This window comes from Onychomys torridus, chromosome 3 (genome assembly GCF_903995425.1).
Source record: "Onychomys torridus chromosome 3, mOncTor1.1, whole genome shotgun sequence".
Lineage (NCBI taxonomy): Eukaryota > Metazoa > Chordata > Mammalia > Rodentia > Cricetidae > Onychomys > Onychomys torridus.
The window spans coordinates 1519624-1543251 of NC_050445.1; the positions used below are offsets into that span (position 1 = coordinate 1519624).

Consider the following 23628-nt stretch of genomic DNA (forward strand, 5'->3'; position numbering starts at 1 on the left):
CTCGCTTTGTAAGACCAGGCTGGCCTCGAACTCACAGAGATCCACCCGGCTCTGCCTCCCGAGTGCTGGTGTTAAAGGCATGCGCCACCACCGCCCGGCCACAGGTGGCTTCTTACAGTGTTCTCACAGGGTGGGATTAGGAAGGCATCTATCTCAGTCCTCATTTACACATGCCGTAATTCTATTCCAGAGAGCTCTGCTCTCAGGATCCAAAGGTCCCACCTCCCAACACCATCATCTGGGTTGGAAGTAGACTCAAGATCTGAGTGTTTTCCAAAGGTAGGGTGTAAGAGGCCCTTGTGCTCACAGATAAGCACCCAGGGTTGTTTCTTCAAAGGGAGAGATAGATACCTGTTTTCTGCCCAGAAGGCTGGAAGTGGAGGCGGTTAATAGCCTGGTGATCTTTGCATTATCCATACGACTGAGATCACACCAACTCCTTCCCCAGACCTTTAAGATGTCACTTGTAGCCAATCTACAGAACCCATCTTTATGGGAGAGGTCGTATGTACTTTGCAAAGAGTTTCAATGTAAACAAGTCTTACGCTTTGTGGTTCACACTCGACTGTTTTAATTATCTATCACCATGAAACCTTTTTGCCAAATTGGGCTGGGCTTCAGTTGCCTGGTGGTGTCAGAGTCTGGAAGTTGGAACCAACACAACAGAACTAGTTGTGCCGAACCACATTTCCTTCTTGTCTCACTCTGACTGTCACTCTGCTGGTCCCTGTGTTTGCAAAGATCCCCCACAGTACTGGTAGGAGCCCTCCCTGTCCCATATCCAAATATGAGCCATTCCACATGAGGGCTAGGACCTGAGCAGCAAGCACTCTTAGCTGCTGTTCATCACCTCTCCATTTCCTGTGGTCAGATTGTTAGTATATGAGCACCCCCTTCCCATATCAGCCCAGGTAAAAGCTGGAGAGAGAGGGAGGGAGAGGGAGAGAGGGGAGGGAGGGAGGGAGGGAGGGAGGGAGGGAAGGAGAGAGATTGCTTTTGCCTGCTCACCTTCATTCTTGCTAGCAAATTAATTACCTTATTGCTTTCTGTGTTGCTGAGGTATGCCTTCACTGACATCAGAACCTCATTTATTCAGCTTCCAGTATGGACTGAAGACCAGCAGCTCTCCAGGAGTCCTCTAAGCCTGCAGTACCATATTGAGACTGCCGAGGCACCTAGCCGAACGGACTGAGAAACCACTGGGCTTTCGGCTTTCCCATTGTGAGACAGCCATGGTTAGACTGCCCAGACAAGATCATGGCAGCCAATCTGGCAAGTCCCCTGTTAATAGATATTCTTCTGTTTGTTTTTCTAGAGAATCCTGACCAGGACAACATTTTGTAAACAGGAAAAGGATCCGAACAGACATTTCTTTGAAGAAGACCACGATCAAGACAAACAAAAAGATGCCCAATGTCTATAGTCAGTAAGGAAATACAATCAAAACCATAATGAGCAACCACTGCTTGCTCATGAGGATGGCTGAAGTAAAACAGAAAACTACTAGCTGGGCATGGTGGCGCACGCCTTTAATTCCAGTACTCGGGCAGCAGAGGCAGGTGGATCTCTGTGAGTTTGAGGCCAGCCTGGGCTACAAAGACAGTTCTAGGACAACCAAGTATCTTACAAAGAGAAACCCTGTATTGAAAAACTAAAAAGAAAAGAAAAATATTGGTGAAAATGTGGAGAAACTGGGACACTTACCCTTGCACATCAGAACATAGGATGGGAAGTGCCATGGAAAATGGTGTGGCAGTTCAAAAGATAAAGTGGGGCTGGGGAGATGGCTCAGTTGTTAAGAGCACTTTCCGTGAGAGCAATAGGACTCTAAGTTTAAATGCCCAGCATCCACATAAAAGCCTGGCACGGCCACACTTGCCTGTAAGCTAAGCATGAGTGATAGAGGTGAAGACAGGCAGATGCCAGCTCAGTAGACAGCTAGCTTAGTCTAAATGGTGGGTTTCATGTTCTGGGAGACTCTGTGTAATGGTTAGTGTGAATTGCCAACTTCACAAAATCTAGAATCACCTGGGAGACCTCTGAGGATACCTGTGGAAGATTATTCTGACTTTGTTAATTGAGGCAGGAGACCAAACCACTGTGGGTATCCCTGCAGGCCAGAAGACGGCCCCAGATTTCATTATAGATGGTTTTGAGCTACCATGTGGTTGCTGGGAATCGAAACTCAGGACCTTTGGATGAACAACCAGTGCTCTTAACCTCTGAGCCATCTCTCCAGCCAGTTGTCTGATCTTTACATGTGCACGCACCCACTCACTTCCACATACAAGATAAATAGATCAATGTAAATAAAACAATATAATTGTGGTAAAATGTTTGTCAGGCAATTGTTAAGTGTAAGCAATAACATTTTTTAGGGGAGGGGGTGTTTCGATTCTGTGTAGCTTTGCACCTTTCCTGGAACTCGCTTTGTAGACCAGGCTGGCCTTGAACTCACGAGATCTGCCTGGCTCTGCCTCCCGAGTGCTGGGATTAAAGGTGTGCGTCACCACCACTGCCCGGCACAGTAATTTTTTTTAAAGCTGAAAATATATGCTACCTTAACCCCAAGAGAAAACCTTAAAATCATGTACAAAAAGACGCATCTATAGAAGCACAGTGGGGTGTGAAGTGCGATCCTAATTAGTCTTATCAGTAAAAACCCCGAGTCAGATAGGGAGGTGAAAGCTCAAAGATCAGAGAAGCAGAGCAGCCAGCCTTTTTTTTTTTTTTTTTTTTTTTTTGGTTTTTCGAGACAGAATTTCGCTGTGTAGCTTTGTGCCTTTCCTGGAACTCACTTGGTAGCCCAGGCTGGTCTCAATTCACAGAGATCCGCCTGGCTCTGCCTCTTGAGTGCTGGGATTAAAGCTGTGCGCCCCCACCGCCCGGCCAATTTTGTTTTGTTTTGTTTTTCGAGACAGGTTTTCTCTGTGTAGCCTTGTGACTTCTCTGGATCTCGCTCTGTAGACCAGGCTGGCCTAGAACTCACAAAGATCCACCTGCCTCTGCCTCCTGAGTGCTGGGATTAAAGGCGTGCGCCACCACTGCTCGGCCAGAGTCTTCTTATCTCTACAAAATCTCAGACCGAAACAAGGTGGGGTGGGAGGATCCTGTCTCCACACTCGACTTATATTTCTGTCTCTATCTCCTTAGTGCTAGGATTAAAGACAGGAGGCTCCCAAATGCTGGGATCAAAGGTCTGAGCTACCACCACCTTGCTGTGGCCTTGAACTCTTGATCTTCCTGCTTCCTCCCAAATGCTGGGATTAAAGGTGTGTGCCACCACTGCCTGGCCTCTACTGTTAACTAGTGGTTAGCTCTGCCCTCTGATCGCCAGGCAAGCTTTGTCAGAACACAAACAAAATCCTTTGTGAGAAAAGGATCAAATTTCACTTCACTAAGTTTGTTACTTAGTTGCAAAGAAGGAAAGGTAATGAATGGCCTTCTATTTGTTTAGAGCGGTAACAGTTACCTACAGATACTATTTTCCTTAGGTTAACTTTGTTACTTTTGCTTGGTACCGAATACTGTGTCAGTTTTTGCTGCATAGCAAACTACTTGCAAATCCAAAGCTTATAATAACTTGTTTAGCTCCAGATTCAAGGCCCAGCATTTCTGGACTGACTCAGTGGGTCTGTGCTGGGCTTTCTCATGAGTGCGTGGGAAGCCGGTGCTGAACGATCAATGTAGCTTCACTGGCAGGCTGACAGTTGACAAGCTGCTTGTAGGGGTTCCTCGGCTTTCCTCTGGTTGCTTGTGCTCCTTGCAGGCTAGCCCATGCCTACTCACAGTCTGCAGCAAGAGGAGGCTCAACACCAGAGCACTGTCCCGTTTCTCATAGTATTTTTTAAAAAGGCCTCATTATTTTTTTTTTTTATTCCTGCTTGGATTTGTTTCCTCACATAGACTTAAAGACACATGTCAGTTCATAGATTCATTGGTATTTTTCACAGCGCCGGGCAAAGCAGACATCTATAGATTCTCATGGATGGAAATGGGTAGCAGGGCAACTGGAGACGTGGGGACCTGGCAACCTACCTAACTTCTCCAAGAGGGGGACCCTGGTGGGATTGCGGAGGATAGTGTGAGGATCCTTTAGTTTTGGGGGACCCCCTAAGCCTATTGGCAGGAAGACGGAAAAAGGTCCAGGAAAACAGGTCTTGTCCTACCCTCTGTCAAGGCTTTTGGAGAAACAAAGCCAAATTCAATTTCCTCCGACGTCAGAAAAACTGGGTCTGGGAGAGAGGTCGGGACCAGGTGCCCGCTGCTTCTCTAGACTTGCACCGCCTCACCTCTCATCTCTCCCCTCCCGTTTTAGCCCCGCCCTTCACCTAACAGCTCCACCCACAGCTCCCCTCCTCATACCAGTCCCGCCCTGCAAATACCAGCCCCGCCCACAGATCGCCTGACTGCCATCTCCGCCTTCGCTCCACCCCTCCATATTAGCCCCGCCCCACCCACCACCCTCCCCGCCTCCATCTTCGCCCTCGTCCCGCCCCATATTAGCCCCGCCCATTACGTGCTAGCCCCGCCCACACCCGCGTCTTCCCAGCCGCTTCTTTTCCCACTCCTTGGTCTCAGGACTGGCTCCTCGGCCCCACCCCTCCATGAAGCCCCCGCCCACCATCCGCCTTCCGGACAGCGCGAGGGGGCGGGAGCGGGGGCGGGGCCGGCCTCACCCGGAATGAAAACAAACGGCGGCCTCTGCGGCATCCGGGCACTCAGCAGGTCGCAGCTGGCGCGGCGGTGGCGCAGGTGAGGCGGCTGCGGCGGGCACCGATCGGAACCTGGGCCTGGCTACGCGGCCGGCGTCGGCCGACGGCGCGGCGGGAGCGGTCGGGTGGACGCGGCGGTCAGGCTCGGGCGGGAGCGGGAGGAGGTTGCTGCGGGCCTGAGGGAGGGGGACAGACACTTGTCGTCAGCCTGAGCTGCGTTGAGAGGACTGCCAGGGGCTGACGTGCGCGGACAGCGGGTCGTTGTGGGTGAGAAAGCGAGCTTTCTGGACCCACACTGATCCTGCCTCCTTCCCTTCCCTTGCTCTTACTTTTAAATACGAGCCCCTAATCGCGTGTTATTTTCTTGAGAGGGAATACGTGTTGAATGTGCGTGAGTCTGTGAGACTAGATTGATCTATTCCAGAAGAGAAAGTGAAAATTTCAACGTTAATTCCTAACGTTTCACTTTCGGTTCTGAACGCTGACAGTCAGGACTCAAGTGTTTTCCGCGTTAGGATGGGGAATACCCAGCAACATGCACAAAACTTGCAGTTCTCCAATTAAAACGGAAAACTGGGCTATTAGATTTTCTTCCTTTTGACCTACCACCTGTCATTCTGTTGTTTATGACTGGAGTCAATACTTTTGAAGACCGCGATTTAATTTTTTTTTTTTTTTAAATAAACGTGTCTCACTATGTAGCTCTGGCTGTCCTGGAATTCTGTATGTAGATCAGGCTGGCTTCAAACTCACGGGAGATCCTCTCGCTTTTGCTTCCCTAGTTCTGGGATTACAGGTGTGCAACAGTATGGCGCGATGGTGGTTTAATTTTTTTCTTTGTTTGTTTTTTGTTTTTCGAGGCAGGGTTTCTCTGTGAAACAGTCCTGACTGTCCAGGAACTCACTCTGTAGACCAGGCTGGCCTCGAACTGGCAGAGGTCCGCCTACCCCAGCCTCCGGAGTGCTGGGATTAAAGGCGTGCACTAGCACCGCCCAACTGGTGGTTTAATTTTTTTAAACATTAAATCTTATGTGGTCATAGTGGCTAACGCCTTAATTCTAGCATTTGGGAGGCAGAGACAGGCCAATCTCTGTGAGTTCGAAGCTAGTCTGGTCTACATAGTGAGTTCCAGGACAGCCAGAGCTAAGTGGTGAGACCCTGTATACTGGCTGGTTTTGTGTCAACTTGACAAAAGCTAGTCATCAGAGAGGAAGAAGCCTCAATTGAGGAAATGCCTCCATGAGTTCCAGCAGAAAGGCATTTTCTCCATTAGTGATAAATGGAGGAGGGTCCAGTCAATTGTGGATGGTGCCATCCCTGGACTGGTGGTCCTGGGTTCTATATGAAAGCAGGCTGAGCAAACCAGTAAACAGCACCCCTCCATGGCTTCTGCATCAGCTCCTGCCTCTAGGATCCTGCCCCCTTTGAGTTCTTGTCCTGGCTTCCTTCAATAATGAACAGCAATATGAAAGTGTAAGCCAAATAAACCCTTTTCTTCCCAACTTGCTGTATGGTCACGGTGTTTCATTGCAGCAACAGAAACCCTAAGACACCCTGTATCAGGAAAAAAAAAATCTCTTGTGATGCAGACTGCAGACCTGACAGCAGTGTTGGAACACAGACAGGAGTTGTGATAACCTTGTCTCTTTTTTCAGACAGTAGACTGGTTACAGTCTGGAAGATTGTTTCCAACCTTCTAAATAGCTAGGTACCCATAAGTTCTCCTTGCCACCCTCCTTATGAGGTGGCAATGATCTTTTTCTCAGAATTTTTATAGACGTCAGTCCTGTTGTCTGGTGGGTTAAGTGACTTGTGTTAGCAAAGTAAATGCTCCTAAGTGCTGCTGTCTCTTGCTGTGAGGATCAGTTTATAAGTGACTAAAAACACAGCTCACACACATTCAACTGTTCATTCTGTTCCCCATCCTGACGACCTGCTTCTCACTCTCAGACAGATCTGAGCATTCTTTCAAAAGTGTGGTTATGGAATAGTGCTTAAGTCACCACACTTAACCTAAAATCAGGTGGATTATCTTCAGGAGGCTATAATGTATTAGCCCTCCATAGGGGGATAAAAGAAACATTTAAGTTATTAGTCCATACATTTTTTTCCACTCTGAAATTCATGTTCATTAATAAGGAGTGAGTAACTTCCTCCTTTGCTTTTTGTTCTTTTTTTGTTTTGTTTTGTTTTTGTTTTTTGAGACAGGGTTTCTCTGTAGCTTTGGAGTCTGTCCTGGACTAGCTCTGTAGACCAGGCTGGCCTCGAACTCACAGAGATCCACCTGCCTCTGCTGGGATTAAAGGCGTGCGCCACCACTGCCCGACCCTCCTTTGATTTGGCAAACCTTGAAACACTTCACTACTCTTCCTAGCTGCCACCAGCTTTCAGCAGCTTCACCCACCCCTTGGAGTAGCTGTGTTGGTGTGGGATGCCATACCTCCTATATAGAAAAGAGAAGTTACATGCTGAGGACATGCAGCAAGGGACTGTGAGACAGTACAGAGTCCTTTTTTGTAGGCAGATGTCCCATGCCAGTTCTGGCACTAGCTCATGTGGTTTTACAAACCTAGAGGCTGGATTTCCCAGCTGTAAAATGATCTAGCCACTGTTAGATTGAATAATAGATGTTGATGTGCTTTGTGCTCTCAAAAGTACCAGTGAAAACAAACTACAAACCTTGTGACTGAGGTGTGATGGCTCATGCCTGTTATCCAGGTGCTGTGGAAGGAAGCTGGGCTACAGAGTAAGGACCTTGTCTCAAACAAAAATAAAACAACAAAATGTGAAATAGTATAGTTCTGTAATTTTAATTTTACTTATTTTTGAGAGGCTGGCCTGGAACTCACATTGATCTGTCTCTGCCTCCCAAGAGCTTAAAGTGTGCATCACCACGCTTAGCTAACCCTTTAATTTTCAGAGTTCAACTATACAAACATTTATTACTGATAGTTCATAGTTCAAAGTAGCTTTTCTTTGTGCTTAATTACCAGAGTGCTCAGTCTTTGGTTTTTTAGTTAAAGCAGCCAAAGTGTGAGAGAATTTACAAACTATATATTGATTGCTTAAAAGATTTGTCTTGGGATTGGGAATTTAGCCAAGGCCCTGGGTTTGATCCTCTGCTCAAAAAAAAAAAAAAAAAGATTTGTCTTAAAATAAAATTATTAGATGGGCTTGGTAGTGCATGCCTTTAACCCCAGCACTTGGGTGGCAGAGGCAGGCAGATCTCTGTGAATTCGAGGCCAGCCCAGTCTACAAATCGAGTTCCAGGACAGCCAGGGGTATTACACAGAGAAAGATAATAATAATAATAATAATAATAATAATAATAATATAAAATGAAATTACCTTTTATTTTATGTGTATGGGTGTTTTGCCTGTATGTATGTCTGTACACCAGAAAAGGCCCTTGGATCCCCTAGAACTAAAATTACAGATGGTTATGAGCTGCCTTGGAGTGCTGGGAACCAAACCCAGGTCCTCTGGAAGAACAGCTAGTGCTCTAACCCTGAAGCTGTCTGGCCCAGGCCCCTTTCCTTATCTTTCTGAGAATAACAACAGGGTAAGAAATGGAGAGTAGAGCACAGGCCTAGCATGTGAAATATCCTGGTTTGCTCACTCCTTCCACAGGAAACAGGAGCTTAACTACTTGCTACATATTAGCAAGTTTGAAATAGACATTTTAAGCTGGGTGTGGTAACCTACGCCTTTAGTCCCAGCCTAGAGAGTCACTGACTGAGTTCCAGGACAAGGCTACACAGAGAAACCCTGGCTCAGGGAAACAAAACAACTACAATAACAAAAGAAACATTTTATATTGGCTTACATGTAATTGGATACAGTAGCTTATATTAAACTGACAGAGGCACAGAGGGGAACCCCACTTACTTTGCAGAACACCTCAGTGGATTAGGTAATGTGTACAGCATTTTAAAATGTAATGTGAGTTTTATTGATTTACAGTTTTACTTTCAAGGATGGCGCAGAAGAAATATCTTCAAGCAAAATTGACCCAGTTTCTAAGGGAAGACAGAATTCAACTTTGGAAACCTCCATATACTGATGAAAATAAAGAAGTTGGTTTGGCCTTAAAGGTATTTTTCTTTCAATATGTGAATCTTTTGTACTGTCATAACTTCTTAGTAAATATTATTCTGAAGTTCCAGAAATTCCCAGGTACAGCTGTGAAAACGTTGAGAAGCACCAAAACCTTTATTATTGAACAAATCTAATTTAAATTTAATGTAGTTTTTAAAAAGTAATTTTTTTCAGCACTGAAGGTAGAAGCCAGGACTTCACACATGCTAGGCAAGTCTTTCACCACCACGGCACACCCCCAGTGCTGTGACTGGCATTTCATTCTTATGAGAGTGCTACCTGACTGATTCTCTGGGCATTGATTAGTCACCTTAACTATAAAGAAGAACCTGGGGCAAGCTAAGTTCTAAAGAGAAAAAGGTCATTTGGTTCATGGTTCTGGAAGTTCCTCAAGCTTGAGTGGTCCTGAAGCCTCAGGACTTTGGCAAGGGTAGCACACTGTCATAGCCTCAGGGCCAAGAGGAGGACTCTGCTGCCAGTCCTGTGAAGCACAGCACACACACTCGGGCACAGCGTGCACTGTCTCAGGATGAGAGCAAATGACTGCAAACTAGCCCTGGGTAGGTTAGAGTGAGCTCCAGCCTCTCTAAAATAGTTTACTGTGAAGTAGTGTGGGAGCCAACAGCAACCTCAGACTCCTGCAAATCACTAGCCGGGTGTGAGCCAAACTCACATCTCAGGCCCATCACCCAACCACACATCTCAGAGCATCCCCAGTGGCGAAGGAAATTTCTCACCTGAACCAGGAAACTGAAAGGAAGGATGTGGCCAATGGAGTCCCATAAATCCCCTTGCTGGCCTTACCCTCAAGGACCTCACCACCACCTGCCAATAGTACCACCCTGGACATTAAGCCTTTAACATAGAGGCTTTGGAAGATACTCAACCCTTGGCATGTATGTGCTACTTTTAATGCCATCTGAACTTACTGGCTGTGGAATCTTGGCTTGAGAACTAGTGAGACATAAAGACACTGGCCTTATTTCCAGTTCCTATGAAGCTAACATCAGGAGCATCTTACATCCTAATGAGGCATGGTGGCCCTAGTAGCTTAGGGGAGGGATGCTTGCCAGAAAGAAGAAGCCTTGATCAGAAGCTTGACCCTTTCTGTCCCGCCCTCTAGCCACAGAGAGGAAAGGGCTAATCATGGCTTTCATCACTAGTGGCCCGGGATTTAATCAGTCAAGCTTGATAGCAGGCCTCCATTACAAATATGTAAATGATGGGCTCTAAGATTCCTACTCCAAAGACTTAGGAGCTGGGAGGGTAGCTCATTCTCCGGGGCAGGGCCCTTGCGAACCTCACACTGTCCCTCTGCTCTCTTTTCTCTTGTAGCCTTTGTGGGAAACTAGAATGCCAGAACTTCATCTGAGTTCTGAGTTATTGTAGCAAATTGTCAAACATGGGAACCCTGTACTTTGTAGCCAGTCAGTGAGGGTTACCTGGAGATGGCATGCTTGGTGCCCTGGTGCTGGACATGAGGGTGCACCCTCAGACCTGTGGAGTGGAAGCCTGGGTAGTGATTATTATCAAGGGAAAGTTGGAGCTGCTGGCTGAGTTAATGTCAGCACCACCAGCTGTAGTACTTTGAATTTCATTGGCCCCCATAAGCTCTTGCCAATCTATTGAGAGATGTGGCCTAGTTGAAGGAAATATGTCACTGTGGGGGTGGGCTTTAAGATCTCTTTTGCTTAAGCTTCGCTCAATGTCACAGCCCACTTCCTGTTGCCTTCTGATCAAGATGTAGCCAGCACCATGTCTACCTGCATGCTGTCATGCTCCCCGCCATGATGAGAATGGACTGATCTCTGCACTGTAAGCTGCCACACAACTAAATGGTTTCCTTTGTAAGAGCTGCCATGGTCACTGTAGCTCTTCACAGCAGTAGAACCTAACTGAGATCCTGCTGTCAGGAGAAATATATGCCCTTACTAGGTAATTAGGGTTTGGTGGTGGGTAGGTTGGTTTTTGGTGTTTAGTAGGTTGGTTTGGTGTTCTGTTTTGGCTTTTGAGAGTTTTCACACAACCTAGACTGCCTCAAACTCCCTAGGACTTGGACTCCTAACCTCCCTTCTCTGCCTCCTGAGTGTTCAGATTGCTACAGGGGGAGGGGGGCATTAGAATTTAGAAAGTGATTTTTTTTCTATATTTATTTATTTTTAAAGATTCATTTATTATGTATACAGTGTTCTGTTTGCATGTACACCTGCAGACCAGAAGAGGGCGCCAGATCTCATTATAGATGGTTTATAGATGGTTGGGAGCCACTAGTGATTGCTGGGAATTGAACTCAGGACCTCTGGAAGAACAGGCAGTGCTCTTAACCTCTGAGCCATCTCTCCACCCCCCACATTTGTTTATTTTTATATGGGTGGTGCACATGGGGAATTGGAGGACAGCTTTCAGGAGTCAGTTCTCTCCTTCTACCATGTGGACTCTGGAGAGTGACAGGTTCTCAGCTTAGTGGCAGAGACCTTATCTGTTGAGCCAGCCTATTGGCTCTGAAATGGATTTTTAAAGTATTTTATTTTTAAAACTTGCATGTTTTGTAGTGATAAAAATGATATGTATTTCTGGGTTAAAAATAAATAGAGCTGAGCCTGATACACACCAGAAATCCCAACACTCCAGTGGCTGAGGCAGGAGGATTGCCAGATCAAGGATAGTCAGTTTGTATACACAGTCATGCCTTCGCCACTGGGGATGCTCTGAGATGTGTGGTTGGGTGATGGGCCTGAGATGTGAGTTTGGCTCACACCCGGCTAGTGATTTGCAGGAGTCTGAGGTTGCTGCTGGCTCCCACACTACTTCACAGTAAACTATTTTAGAGAGGCTGGAGCTCACTCTAACCTACCCAGGGCTAGTTTGCAGTCATTTGCTCTCATCCTGAGACAGTGTACGCTGTGCCCGAGTGTGTGTGCTGTGCTTCACAGGACTGGCAGCAGAGTAGGCCTGCTCATACCAGCCTCACTATAGACATGCAACATGGACACTAAGCTGGCCACCTCCAGGTATGGAGAGAGGAATGGTTCAGCATTTAAGAGACTCACAACTGCCTGTAACTCAAGCTCCAGAGGATATGTTGCCCTCTTCTGGTCTCCACAGGCACCTGCATATACATGTATACATACATATATAAATAATGAAAGTAAGCCTTTTTTAAATCTTTTTTTTTGTTTTGTTATGTTTTGTTTTCTGGAGCTGAGGACCGAACCCAGGACCTTGTGTTTGCTAGGCAAGCACTCTACCACTGAGCTAAATCCCCAACCCCGAAAGTAAGCCTTTTTTAAAACAACCCCTTCATCACTGAGGAGAAGGAATTTTTTAGTTGCATTGTGCATTGTGTCTTATGAGGTGACTGACTTATACTTGGTCCATCATTGACCAAAGCATAGTTACGTAACACATGAGTATTTTTTTCACTCATGTTTAACTTTATTTTATTTATAAATTAATTTAATTTTACATATCAGCCATGGGTTCCCCTGTCCTCCCACACATGAGTATTTTTAAATACAGAAATATAAAGAAGACAATTTATGACAGGTGGTGGTGGCACATGCCTTTAATCCTAGGTCTCTGGAGGCAGAGGCGGGCAGATCTCTGAGTTCGAGGCCATCCTGGTCTACAGAGTGAGCTTCAGGACAGGAATCAAAACTACACAGAGAAACCCTCTCTTGAAAAAAGCAAAAAAACAAAACAAAACAAAACAAAAAAAATGACAGTTTTATAAACCAGACATGGTGAGCATACCTATTTTAGCACTCAGGGAGGTAGATGCAGGAGGATCAGAAGTTCATGGTCATCCTAGGTTGGCCTCAAATTTGCTATGTAGCCAAGGATAACTATGTAGCAAATTTGAGGCCAGCCTAGAATATGTGAGGTCCTATTTCAAAGAATTTTTTTTTTCAGAGCTGAGGACTGAACCCAGAGCCTTGAGCTTGCTAGGCAAGCCCTCTACCACTGAGCTAAATCCCCCACCCCTAAAGAATATATTTTTAAAAATATAGTAAACATCAGGGTTGGGGATTTTAGCTCAGTGGTAGAGCGCTTGCTAGGCAGGCCCTGGGTTTGGTCCTCAGCTCCAGACCAAAAAAAAAAAAAAAATAGTAAACATCATTGATATGGGTATATTCTTCCCATCTCCTCCTAATGACTATTTAAAATGTTTTATGAATAGGACTTTGTCACCAAAAAAAAAAACAAAAAAAACAAAAAACAAAAACCCTTAACCAAATAAAAAGGAAGGTTATTTAATCTATCTTGATCTCACACAGTTTGAAAAATTAGAATATTTTTTTCGGTTTCAAATTTTTTCCCATCCAATGACAGTTTTAAAAAGGTTTTTACATTTATTTTGTGTGTGAGTATCTTTACTGAATGTATGTATATGCACCTCATGTGTGATTAGTACCCTTGGAAGTCAGAAAGAGAGAGGACATTGGATTCCCTGGAACTGGAGTTGCAGACGGTGGTGAACTACCATGTGGGTGTTAGGAATCAAACCCAGGTCTTCTGTAAGAGCAACAAATGCTCTTAACCACTGAGCCATCTCTCCAACCGCCACGACCTAAAGAAATAATTGTGTGTGTATGTGTATGTGTGTGTGTGTGTGTGTGTGTGTGTGTGTACACATGCATAAACCATGGCATATTTATGGAGGTTAGAAGTCAGTATGGGACTTGATTCTCTCCCACCCTGTAGGGCCCAGAAATTGAACTCAAGGCGCTAATAAGCAAGTGCCTTTACATGTTGAGCCATCTCGACAGCCCTAGTTCACTGCTTTGTAAAGTAATTTCTTAATATATTTCGGTCACAAGAGTCTCAGCCCTTCTCTCTGTCCCCCTGGAATAGCCCCAGTCACTCCCACTTTGCCTACGGAGCCTATTGTCACTATTGTAAGTGTTTTAATTTCTCTCTGAATCCTCCCTGAAAGCCGAGATTGCATTTCAGTACAATGGCAGCTTCCCTTGTCAGAGTGTCACTTTGGGGATTTTTTTCTTTGACTGTTTCTGCGCTGGCACTCTGCTGAGCTGCAGTCTCTGGTTTCCCCTCATAGGACCTTGCTAAGAAGTACTCTGACCGACTAGAGTGCTGTGAAAATGAAGTGGAGAACATAATAGAGGAGATCCGTCGCAAAGCCATTGAGCGCGGCACAGGGAATGAGCACTTCCGAACAACTGGGATTGCCACAATTGAGGTGTTTCTGCCTCCAAGACTCCGGAAAGTGAGTAACTGCCCAGGGCGCATTGAGACCAACTTAGTGCTGTGATCAGGTTTTGTTGTGGGTTTGTTTGCTTTGGTTTTTTGAGACAGGGTCTTTTCTTGTGTGGTCTTGCTATCCTGGAACTTCACATAGAGACCAAGCTGGCTTTGAACTCACAGATCTTCCTGCCTCTGCCTCCCAAGTGCTGGGATTAGAGAGAGGCATGTGCCATGGTGCCCAGTGAGCTGTTGTTTTTGTAAATCTACAAGCAGAGTGCTTAAGGAACTCTGCATGTTGAATGATTGATGATGTTGACTTATCCTGGTAGATTTAAGGTAGGCTTGTTCAAAGCATCCGTCACAGAAGTGGGGCATGATAGTGCACATTGTAATCTCAGCACTTGGGAGGCAGAGGCAGGAGCATTCTGGGAATTCAGGGTTATCCTCAGCTGCATAGTGAGTTCAAGGCCAGTCCAGGCTGCATGAAAAACATGCCTTAAAAAAACAAACACAGGGCTGGAGAGATGGCTCAGAGGTTAAAAGCACCAACTACTCTTCTGGAGGTCCTGAGTTCAATTCCCAGCAATCACGTGGAAGCTCACAACCATCTGTAATGAGATCTGGCGCCCCCTTCTGTATATATAATAAATAAATAAATCTTTTTTTAAAAAGGCAGGGGGGGTTGGGGGCTCAGTGCAAGGCCCTGGGTTTGTTCCTCAGGTCTGGCAAAAACAAAAACAAAAAAACAACAACAACAAAAAAAAACCAAACCACAGTGTCACATGGGCCAATGAGATGGCTTAGCAGGTAAAGACTCTTATCATCAAACCTAATGACAGGGGTGTATTCCTCAGAACCCAAATGGTAGAAGGAGAACTGACTCATAGGTTGTCTTATGATCACAAGTGCTCTGTGGTGTGACTGTGCTAAATAAATAAATGTCATTTTAAAAATTAAAACAAACCCTCATGTACAGAGCTGATGTTAAGTTTGTACCTTTATAGTTTAATGCTTACAGATACTGAGAAGTAGGGCTGGAGAGATGGCTCAGAGAGTTAAGAGCACTGGCTGTTCTTCCAGAGGACCCAGGTTCAGTTCTCAGCACCCACAGTACAGCTCACAGCTATCTTTAACCCCAGCCCCAGGTGGTCCAGTGCCCTCCTGTAGCTTCCTTGGGCATTGCACACACATAGTGCACAGACATAGATGCAGGCAAACACCTATACATGTAAATAAGCATGCAATGTCAAGAAGACAAAGCAGAGAGCAGGCTCTAGCACCCATGTAGTAGGATGCTCCCTGTGGAGCGCATCTAATCCTGTTCTGACGTAGGGCAGGCTAGTCAGCTAAGCGCCAGACAGGGCTGAACTGACTTGAGTGTATGGCCTCCTTGTCGCAGGGCCTCGTCCTCAGGTAGTACATGTCTGGCATGTTTTCCTGGCAAGCACTTTGTAGTCCTTCTCAGAACCAAACAATGTTGACCATTCTCAGAAGTGAAAGTAGGTACTTCAAAATTTGTGCATGGGCAGGTGAGATGGCTCAGCAGTTAAAACGCTTGCCAGAGCCCAGGCAATGATGGCGCGCACCTTTAATTCCAGCACTCAGGAGGCAGAGCCAGGTGATCTCTGTGAGTTCAAAGCCAGCCTGGTCTACAGAGCGAGATCCAGGACAGGCACCAAAACTACACAGAGAAACCCTGTCTCAAAAAAAAAAAAAAAAAAAAGAAAAGAAAAAAAAAAATGCTTGCCAGAAAGCCTGATGACTTCATTGTGATTCCCTGGTATTCGAATAAAGTCAGAAAGAGACCTGATACCACCACCTTGTCCTCTGACCTCCACATGTGTGCCATGGCACATCCACATGTCTCCTCTGCCCCATCATAACAGACACACACACACACAAACACACATACACACACTGGTTTTTTTTTTTTCTTCCCCCCCGAGTTGAGGACCGAACCCAGGGCCTTGTGCTTGCTAGATAAGCACTCTACCATTGAGCTAAATCCCTAACCCCACATTTTTTTTTTGAAGATTTATTTTATTTATTATGTATACAGAAGAGGGTGCCAGATCTCATTGCAGATGGTTGTAAGCCACCATGTGGTTACTGGGAATTGAACTCAGGACCTCTGGAAGAGCATTCAGTGCTCTTAACCACTGAGCCATCTCTCCAGCCCCCCCCCCCCCCCACTTTATTTAAAGCAAGAAAAAACAAAACACTTCTATATGGGACTGGAGATGTGGCTCATGTCAGTAAAAGTGCCTGCCATGCAAGCATGAGGACCTAAGTTCTGATCCCTCGAATCCAGGTAAAAAGCCAGGTATGTTAGGGTTCCTGTAACCCCAGCCCTAGGTGGTACAGGCTTACAGGGATGTGAATGGATCCCTGAAGCTCATTGGCCAGTAAATCAATGAGAGACTCTATTGAAGTAAAAAAACAAACAAACAAAAACAAAAACAAAAAAACTGAGTTCGAGGCTAGCCTGGTCTACAATGCAAGTTCAGGACAGTCAGGGCTACACAGAGAAACCTGTCTCAAAAAAAGGAAGGAAGGAAGAAGAAAAGAAAGGAAAGGCAGAAAGTAATCAAGACACCTCCAGATTTCACACCTGTCACACACACACATCCACAATAACAAGTACAACCACCACACACCAGATATTCTAAGAAGAAACTGACTGGTGAGCGAGCATCCACAGTAGTAGCACTCGTAATGGCTGAGGTGGAGACAGCCTAACTTCCATCAGTGGATGTGTGGATAAACAGATACACCCACACTATAGAAGATAGCTGTGTACAGATACACAATACCAATAGTTTATAGTATGAGCAAACCTCAGAAACATGCAAAAAAGGCCTGATACTATATGGTCCTGCTTCTGTAGTATCCAAAACAGACAACTTTGTAGACAGGAAATAAATGGTTGCAAGGCTGGGAAGTAGAGGGATGGAGTGTAGGGCATGGTGCCCGGTAACGGATGATGAGTGGGAATGTTCAGAAATTCCATTACAATTTTTTCTTCTCTTAAGATTTTATTTTTTAGCTGGGTGGTGGTGGTGCACACGCCTTTAATCCCAGCACTCGGGAGGCAGAGGAAGGTGGATCTCTGTGAGTTTGAGGCCAGCCTGGGCTGCAGAGTGAGTTCCAGGAAAGGCACAAAGCTACACAGAAAAACCCTGCCTTGAAAAACCAAAAGAGAGAGAGAGAGAGAGAGAGAGAGAGAGAGAGAGAGAGAGAGAAATTCTCCTTTAAAAATTAAAAAAAAAAAATAATCAAATCCCCCCCCCCCTCGGTTGGGGATTTAGCTCAGTGATAGAGTGCTTGCCTAGCTTGCAAGGCCCTGGGTTTGATCCTCAGCTCAAAAAAAAAAAAAAAAAAAAAAAAAAAAAACCCAAAGATTTTTTTTTAGGGGACTGGAGAGATGGCCCAGAAGTTAAGAACACTGCCTGCTTGCTGTTCTAGAGGTCCTGAGTTCAATTCCCAGCAACCATGTAGTAGCTCACAGCCATCTGGTGCCCTCTTCTGGCATCCAGGCATACATAGAGGCAGAATGTTGTACATATAATAAATAAAATAATAAATAAATAATATTTTAAAAAAAGATTTCTTTTAATTATATTTAAATATTTAATTATATGTACATATGCGTGGGCTTATGCATGTAAATGAAGTACCTCCAGTAAATTGTATCCTCTGGGCTGGAGTTACAGTCAGGTGTGACTGGATGCTGGGAAGTGAGCTCAGGTCCTCTGTAAAAGAAGTATATGCTGGCTGGATGGTGGTGGCCCACGCCTTTAATCCCAGCACTTGGGAGGCAAAGGTAGGCGGAGCTCTGTGAGTTCAAGCCCAGCCTGGGCTACAGAGTAAGTTCTAGGAAAGGCACCAAAGCTACACAGAGAAACCCTGTCTTGAAAAACAAACAACAAAAAAAAGTATATGCTTTTACTACTGAACCATCTCTCCAGTGTTTTGAATTTTGATTATAATGATGGCTGGCCATGTGACAAGTCCCACTGAGCAGTCCTACCTAGTGCACTAAAGGTCACTCTAGCACTCAAGGTCACTCTATTGGTCTGTGCTTGACTGTGTTCAACATGCTTCTCTGTACAGGCAGTACTTTGGTCCTTAAGTGGAACCCAGAGTTTACATCTTCTGACTGCACCTCACAACCTCACATGCAGGGTAGCAGTTCAAAGAAGTGTCACACTCAAGTGCATTTTGTTTTGTGTCATTTTGCAGCAGGACAAGAAAAGCTTGTTGGAGACCCGCTTGCATGTCACTGGGAGAGACCTGAGGTCTAAGTGAGTATCTGAGCTATATCTCCCAACAGGTCTGCCCATCTTACCCTGGTTCACTGAATGCTGTCAAGCTGTCTTGTAAGCTGGCCCATCCTCCCCTTCTAGCCAAAGAAATGAAACCTGGAGGGTGGGACAAGAAAGAGGCTATGCTGGGCTCACCCTGCTAAGTAAGAGGCAGCATGGCTGCCTAGGTGAGGCCAGTTCATGGGAGCTTCTTGAATGCAGTACAGCTTTTAGAGGGTTGCAGCTTGGGGCCCACAGAGGAGGTGCCCAACTAGTACCTGAGTGAGTGGCTGAGGAGTGGGAGGAGCCATCCTTGCACTGAGCAGAGCATGTGTTTTATAATTCCATCCTTTTTAGCACTGATCGCTTGCTGTGACCTTCAGCAAAGGCCAGCCAACCCAGGTGTTCTTGAGCTGATTGTCGCATTTCTTTAGCTTCCATCAGGGGTACTGGAGAATGAGAAAGCATCACTCATTCAGTGATATTCAAGTAGACAGTGGTATAGGATAGCCCTAGTTACAGGGTTCTCAGAGGATGCTGGGTAGTATGGCAAGAATGGTTTTTGACACCTGCTCAGATGCACAACCCTGTAGTCTTCAACTTGGAAACAAGTTTAGAAAGGGCTTGGCTCACAGCTTCCAGCAGCCGCTCACAGTACCAGCTTTATTGTAAAGTCATGCTTACTGATCAGTAGGTGGAAAGCCTGGATCTTTCTGAGTAAAAAGATAGAAAGTGGCCATCATGATCCAAGTCTTCATAGTAGGTAACAAATAACAAATTTGCTTTCCTGCAGCTTATATTGTGTTTACTTTATAGAATAGCTGAAACTTTTGGATTTCAAGAAAATTACATCAAGATCGTAATAAATAAGAAACAGCTTCAACTAGGTATGTCATAGTAAAGAATGCATCTGATGTATAAGTAGTTACTTTCCATTTTTTGTATTTTTTTCTTGCTTTTCTTCTATTGAAAACTTCCTGGCCTTGTTGCATTTATTATCCAAAGTCAATTATGTTGTTTATCATAATGAAAATGTAAGCAGAAAAGAACATTCTAGTAAATAAATATTCACTGGCTTGCTCTGGCTAGTGGGGAAGAAGGATGTTCATTTCAGTCACACAGACTGTTCCAGAATGAAAGTCTGTGCTGAGGGGAGGGTCTGGGTTACTCATAGTTCTCTCTGGGAAGAGAGGTGACCCTGAGAGAGACAGATGGACAAGGTCATATTGGAGCACTCCACTGACAGCCCAGGGAACTGAGTGTGGGGTGGAGGCCATTCTGACTGTGGAGAGCAGATGGACCCTGTGAATCTTCTAGCAGTGAGTCTCAGCCAGGGAAAATCTCACTATCCAGAGGACAGCTGACTTGGTGAGGAGACAATTTGATGATAATTAGTTGGGGGTGAGGGCTGCACTCCTATCATTTACCGAGTCCAAATCAGAGTTGCTGCTGAATGCAAGACAATCCCCACAAAAGCCACCTGTCACAGACTTCTCCCCAAGATGTTGAGTACTGTTGCCAAGCCTGTGAAAATGAGCCTTGTTCAAAATGGAGTTTGTCCTCAGAGAAGTGGAAACCACTGATACTCCAGAGTGACACACAGGGGCATATATGGCTAACAGACCAGTGGCTGCAATCTGCAGGAGGCATGGGTGGAACCAGAGAGACATTAGCTCTTTAGCAGCTCAGGTGGTCCACAAGGTCTCATGGAGTTCCAGGGAGAGTCCCTGGAGCTTCAGGAACCTAAGTCAGTCTCTCTCTCTCTCTCTCTCTCTCTCTCTCTCTCTCTCGACTTTTCAAGACAGGGTTTCTCTGTGTAGCCCTGGCTGTCCTGGAACTTGCTCTGTAGATCAAGCTATCCTCAAACTCACAGAGATCCCCTGCCTCTGCCTCCAGAGTGCTGGATTAAAGACGTGCACCACCACCGCCTGTCTAGGTTTCATATTTCTAAACATTGCCCTTCATAGACTTTCAGCACCTCCAGTTGTTTCCCTTGTATATTCACGTGTCACAGCTACCTTTTCACTGACATCCTATCCCTCTGTTCTGCTCATCACTGGACAGAAATTTTTCATTTTGATGGTGTCAAAACCATTGCCTAGTTAGATTTTGTGTTTGTTGAAGAAGCTCTTCCCAAGCCCAGGACCACAAGGGTATTCTCCACCTGTACACCGACATATTCCTTCATCCTGAAGGCTGAGGATCAGCTTGGGTCCCCTCCAGAGTCTAACCCCTGGTGGGTGCTGCTGTTTCAGGAGGGCGCCTCCTTCCTGCACTTCTGTTCTTTGTACCCTACTTCCTCTTCTTGTGATTTTTTTGTTTTGTTTGTTTTGTAATCTTAAATCTGATGGGGCTGGGTGATGACCAGTAGGTGAAATGCTTGCTGCCTAGGACCTGAGTTTGGCTCTCTAACACTCATACATGTTGGATTTGGTGGCACACTCTTGTAACCCCAGTGCCATAAAAAAGAGATGGGCAAATCCCAGGGTTCTTCAGCCAGCCAACTTAACTGAAACAGTGGGCTCCAGGTTCAGCAAGAGACCTTGCCTCAAAAAATAATATGGAGGGGCTGGAAAGGTGGGTCAGAAGTTAAGAACTCTTACTGCTCTTGCAGAGGACCCAGTTTGTATTCCTAGCACCCATATGCTGGCTCATAATCAATCATCAATAACCCCCATTCCAAGGGATCCAATGGCCCACATGTAGTATACCTATACACATGCAGGCAAAATACTCATACACACCAAGTAATAAGTCTAAAAATATTGAAAATAGTAATGTGAAGAAACTATTAAGGAAGACACTTGATGTTGACTGGTGACCTTTACAGCCAATGTATACAAAAATCTAGTCAGATGGACACTGCTTTAATCCCAGTACTCAGGGGTCAGAGGCAGGCAGATCACTGAGTTTGAGGCCAGCCTGTCTCCATAGCAAGTTCCAGGACAGCCAGGGCTACACAAACTGCCTCGAGAACAACAACAAAATCTATTTAGGTGACTTCCTCCCTTGCCATCTCCTTTTCCCAGGTGGATCTTGACTTTTGTATTTGAATGTTAAAATGGTGGTTGTTTCTAAAAAAGAAACCAGGAAGGGGAAACACTGTAGAATGGTACAAAGAACAGAAGTGCAGGAAGGAGGTGCCCTCCTGAAACAGCAGCACCCACCAGTGGTTAGACACTGGAGGGGACCCAAGCTGATCCTCAGCCTTCGGGATGGAGAAAGATGGTGGTATCTATCTGTGTGGACCTCTCTTTTGTCTGTGTGTATTTCAACATCATGTTTTAGAGACTTTTTTAGGTTTTTTTATTTATGTATACGAGTGTTCTGTCCTCCTGTGTGGCAGGGTTCTGTGCTGTTGTTCCTTTTGGAGGAGGGGCCAAGTAGGCACAGAGTCAATGACACAGACTCTGGGAGAATGTGGAAACAACAAGCTCAGTTTCTTCAGGAAGAGGCAAGCCTTATACACCCTCCACCCCGCCCTGGGGAAAGTCCGATGAATATGGATCTGCTGGTGTGACATGGCTGCCTCTCATTGGTCCAGGTCATCTCAGATCATGTCTCAGCTGCTGTTGCTAAGGCCTATAGGCAGATTCAGGTTGGCTCTCAGAAAGTATCTTATTACTGGTTTGGGCTGGCTGGCCCTCAAGCCTGTTAGGGATGAGTTGTCCCATACTCCCGCAGGACAGAAGAGGACATCAGATCCTATTATAGATGCTTATGAGCCACCATGTAGGTTCTGGGAATTGAACTCAGGACCTCTGGAAGAGCAGCCAGTGCTCTAACCACTGAGCAACCTATCCTCCCTCAACATCTTTTACTAGGTTTGTCTGTAGTGCTTGGCTAACCTATTCACTGTATGGGCTATTCCCCTTTGTTCTGTTTCATGGGTTTCTGTCTTTATTTCTACTCATTACGAGAAGAAATGTGTCCTAGAAAAGCAGAAGCAGACTTAAGTCCATGGGGTGGCAGGAAGGCGCTGTGACCTGCTTTTCACCAGAGCCAGAGCTGGCATTGCTGTTGCTACTGCGTGCAAAGTTCGTGTATTGATCACACTTTTGTTTCCCTTTATGCTGCCTGCCCTAGTGCTCTCAGGCATGTGTTACTTCAGTGTGGTCTCAGGGTGAAGAGAAAGGAAGTAGGAAGGAGTGAGCGTGGCCTACTGGTCTGCAGCTGTGGCTGCAGGTCTCAGAACCCCATTCTCCAGGCTGGCACAGTGGTGCAGGGGTAAACAACACTGGCTGCAGAGCCTGATGACTTGATTCGGTCCTGGGATCCCACATGGTAGAACTGCAAGTTGTATACAAACACACGTACACAGCACATACACATGTGCACGCATACACACTCAAAAGTAAATTAATGAATTAATAAAAAAAAGAACTCCATTTACCGTAGGAAATGGACTGTTGCCCAGGAAGGTTGTGTGACAGGCAATTCTGCTGTTCCCAGGGAAAAGTCTTGAAGAACAAGGGGTGACTCACAATGTAAAGGCAATGGTGCTGGAGCTGAAACAGTCCGAAGAAGATGCCAGGAAAAACTTCCAGGTAGAGGAGGAGGAGCAGAATGAGGCTGAACTGAAGGAGAAACGCATTCAGAGGACCAAAAGGGGACTGGAGATCCTAGCAGAGAGAGGTACACAGAATTTGGCTTGTCCTTCCCTCAGATACACAGCTAGAGTGCGGTGCCTCTCGTGGAGTTCACTCCAGAGTGTGGCATGTCAAGTGTTTGTCACTGTCACTGCTGTCCACCTGAGTTAACCAGACTTTATGGCTTTGTTGCAGCGGAGATGGTAGATCCGGAAACGATGCCTTACTTAGACATTGCAAACCAGACAGGCAGGTCAATCAGAATCCCCCCTGCCGAAAGAAAAGTAAGTACAGGCTTGGAAGGCTTGCTGGGCTGTCAGAGCAGAGGGGCGGGGTCAGGCCCCAAAGTTTCTTAGAATGAAGAGTTCTGACTAGGGATCAAGTTCATTTTAGAGTTTTGATTTTATATCTTTTTGGAATTTAAATGACAATTTGGGGTAGGCTGCATTATTTGAATTATTCTGTTTAAAATTAAAAATTAAGAGCTGGGAGGTGGTGGCACACACCTTTAATCCCAGCACTCAGGAGTCAGAGGCAGGAGAATGGATGATCTCTGAGTTTAAGGCCAGCCTGCTCTATAGAGAAAGTTCCAGGACAGCTAGAGCTGTACAGAAACCCTGTCTCAACCCTCCCATTCCCTCCCCCAAAAAATAAAAGGCTGGAGGGGAGGCTCAGCAGGTGAAGGTTCTTACTGCTGAGCCTGCTGACCTGAGTTCT

The 23628-nt window shown here is 45.7% G+C and overlaps 1 protein-coding gene across 3 annotated transcripts in view; it reads left to right on the forward strand.

Annotated features, from left to right (window-relative positions):
• The first annotated feature begins 4525 nt into the window (after positions 1 to 4525).
• Positions 4526 to 23628, forward strand: part of Nub1 (negative regulator of ubiquitin like proteins 1) — a 35928-nt gene continuing 16825 nt past the window's right edge. Inside the window, exons 1-7 of one of the 3 annotated variants that reach the window (XM_036181289.1) lie at positions 4526 to 4755; positions 8679 to 8809; positions 13873 to 14040; positions 18261 to 18322; positions 19139 to 19209; positions 22775 to 22957; positions 23107 to 23195. In XM_036181289.1, the coding sequence (XP_036037182.1) occupies positions 8693 to 8809; positions 13873 to 14040; positions 18261 to 18322; positions 19139 to 19209; positions 22775 to 22957; positions 23107 to 23195 (690 nt within the window). In that variant the 5' untranslated portion in view covers positions 4526 to 4755; positions 8679 to 8692. The remainder of the gene's footprint in view (positions 4756 to 8678; positions 8810 to 13872; positions 14041 to 18260; positions 18323 to 19138; positions 19210 to 22774; positions 22958 to 23106; positions 23196 to 23628) is intronic. The other 2 variants (XM_036181287.1, XM_036181288.1) reach the window with 2 other exon arrangements.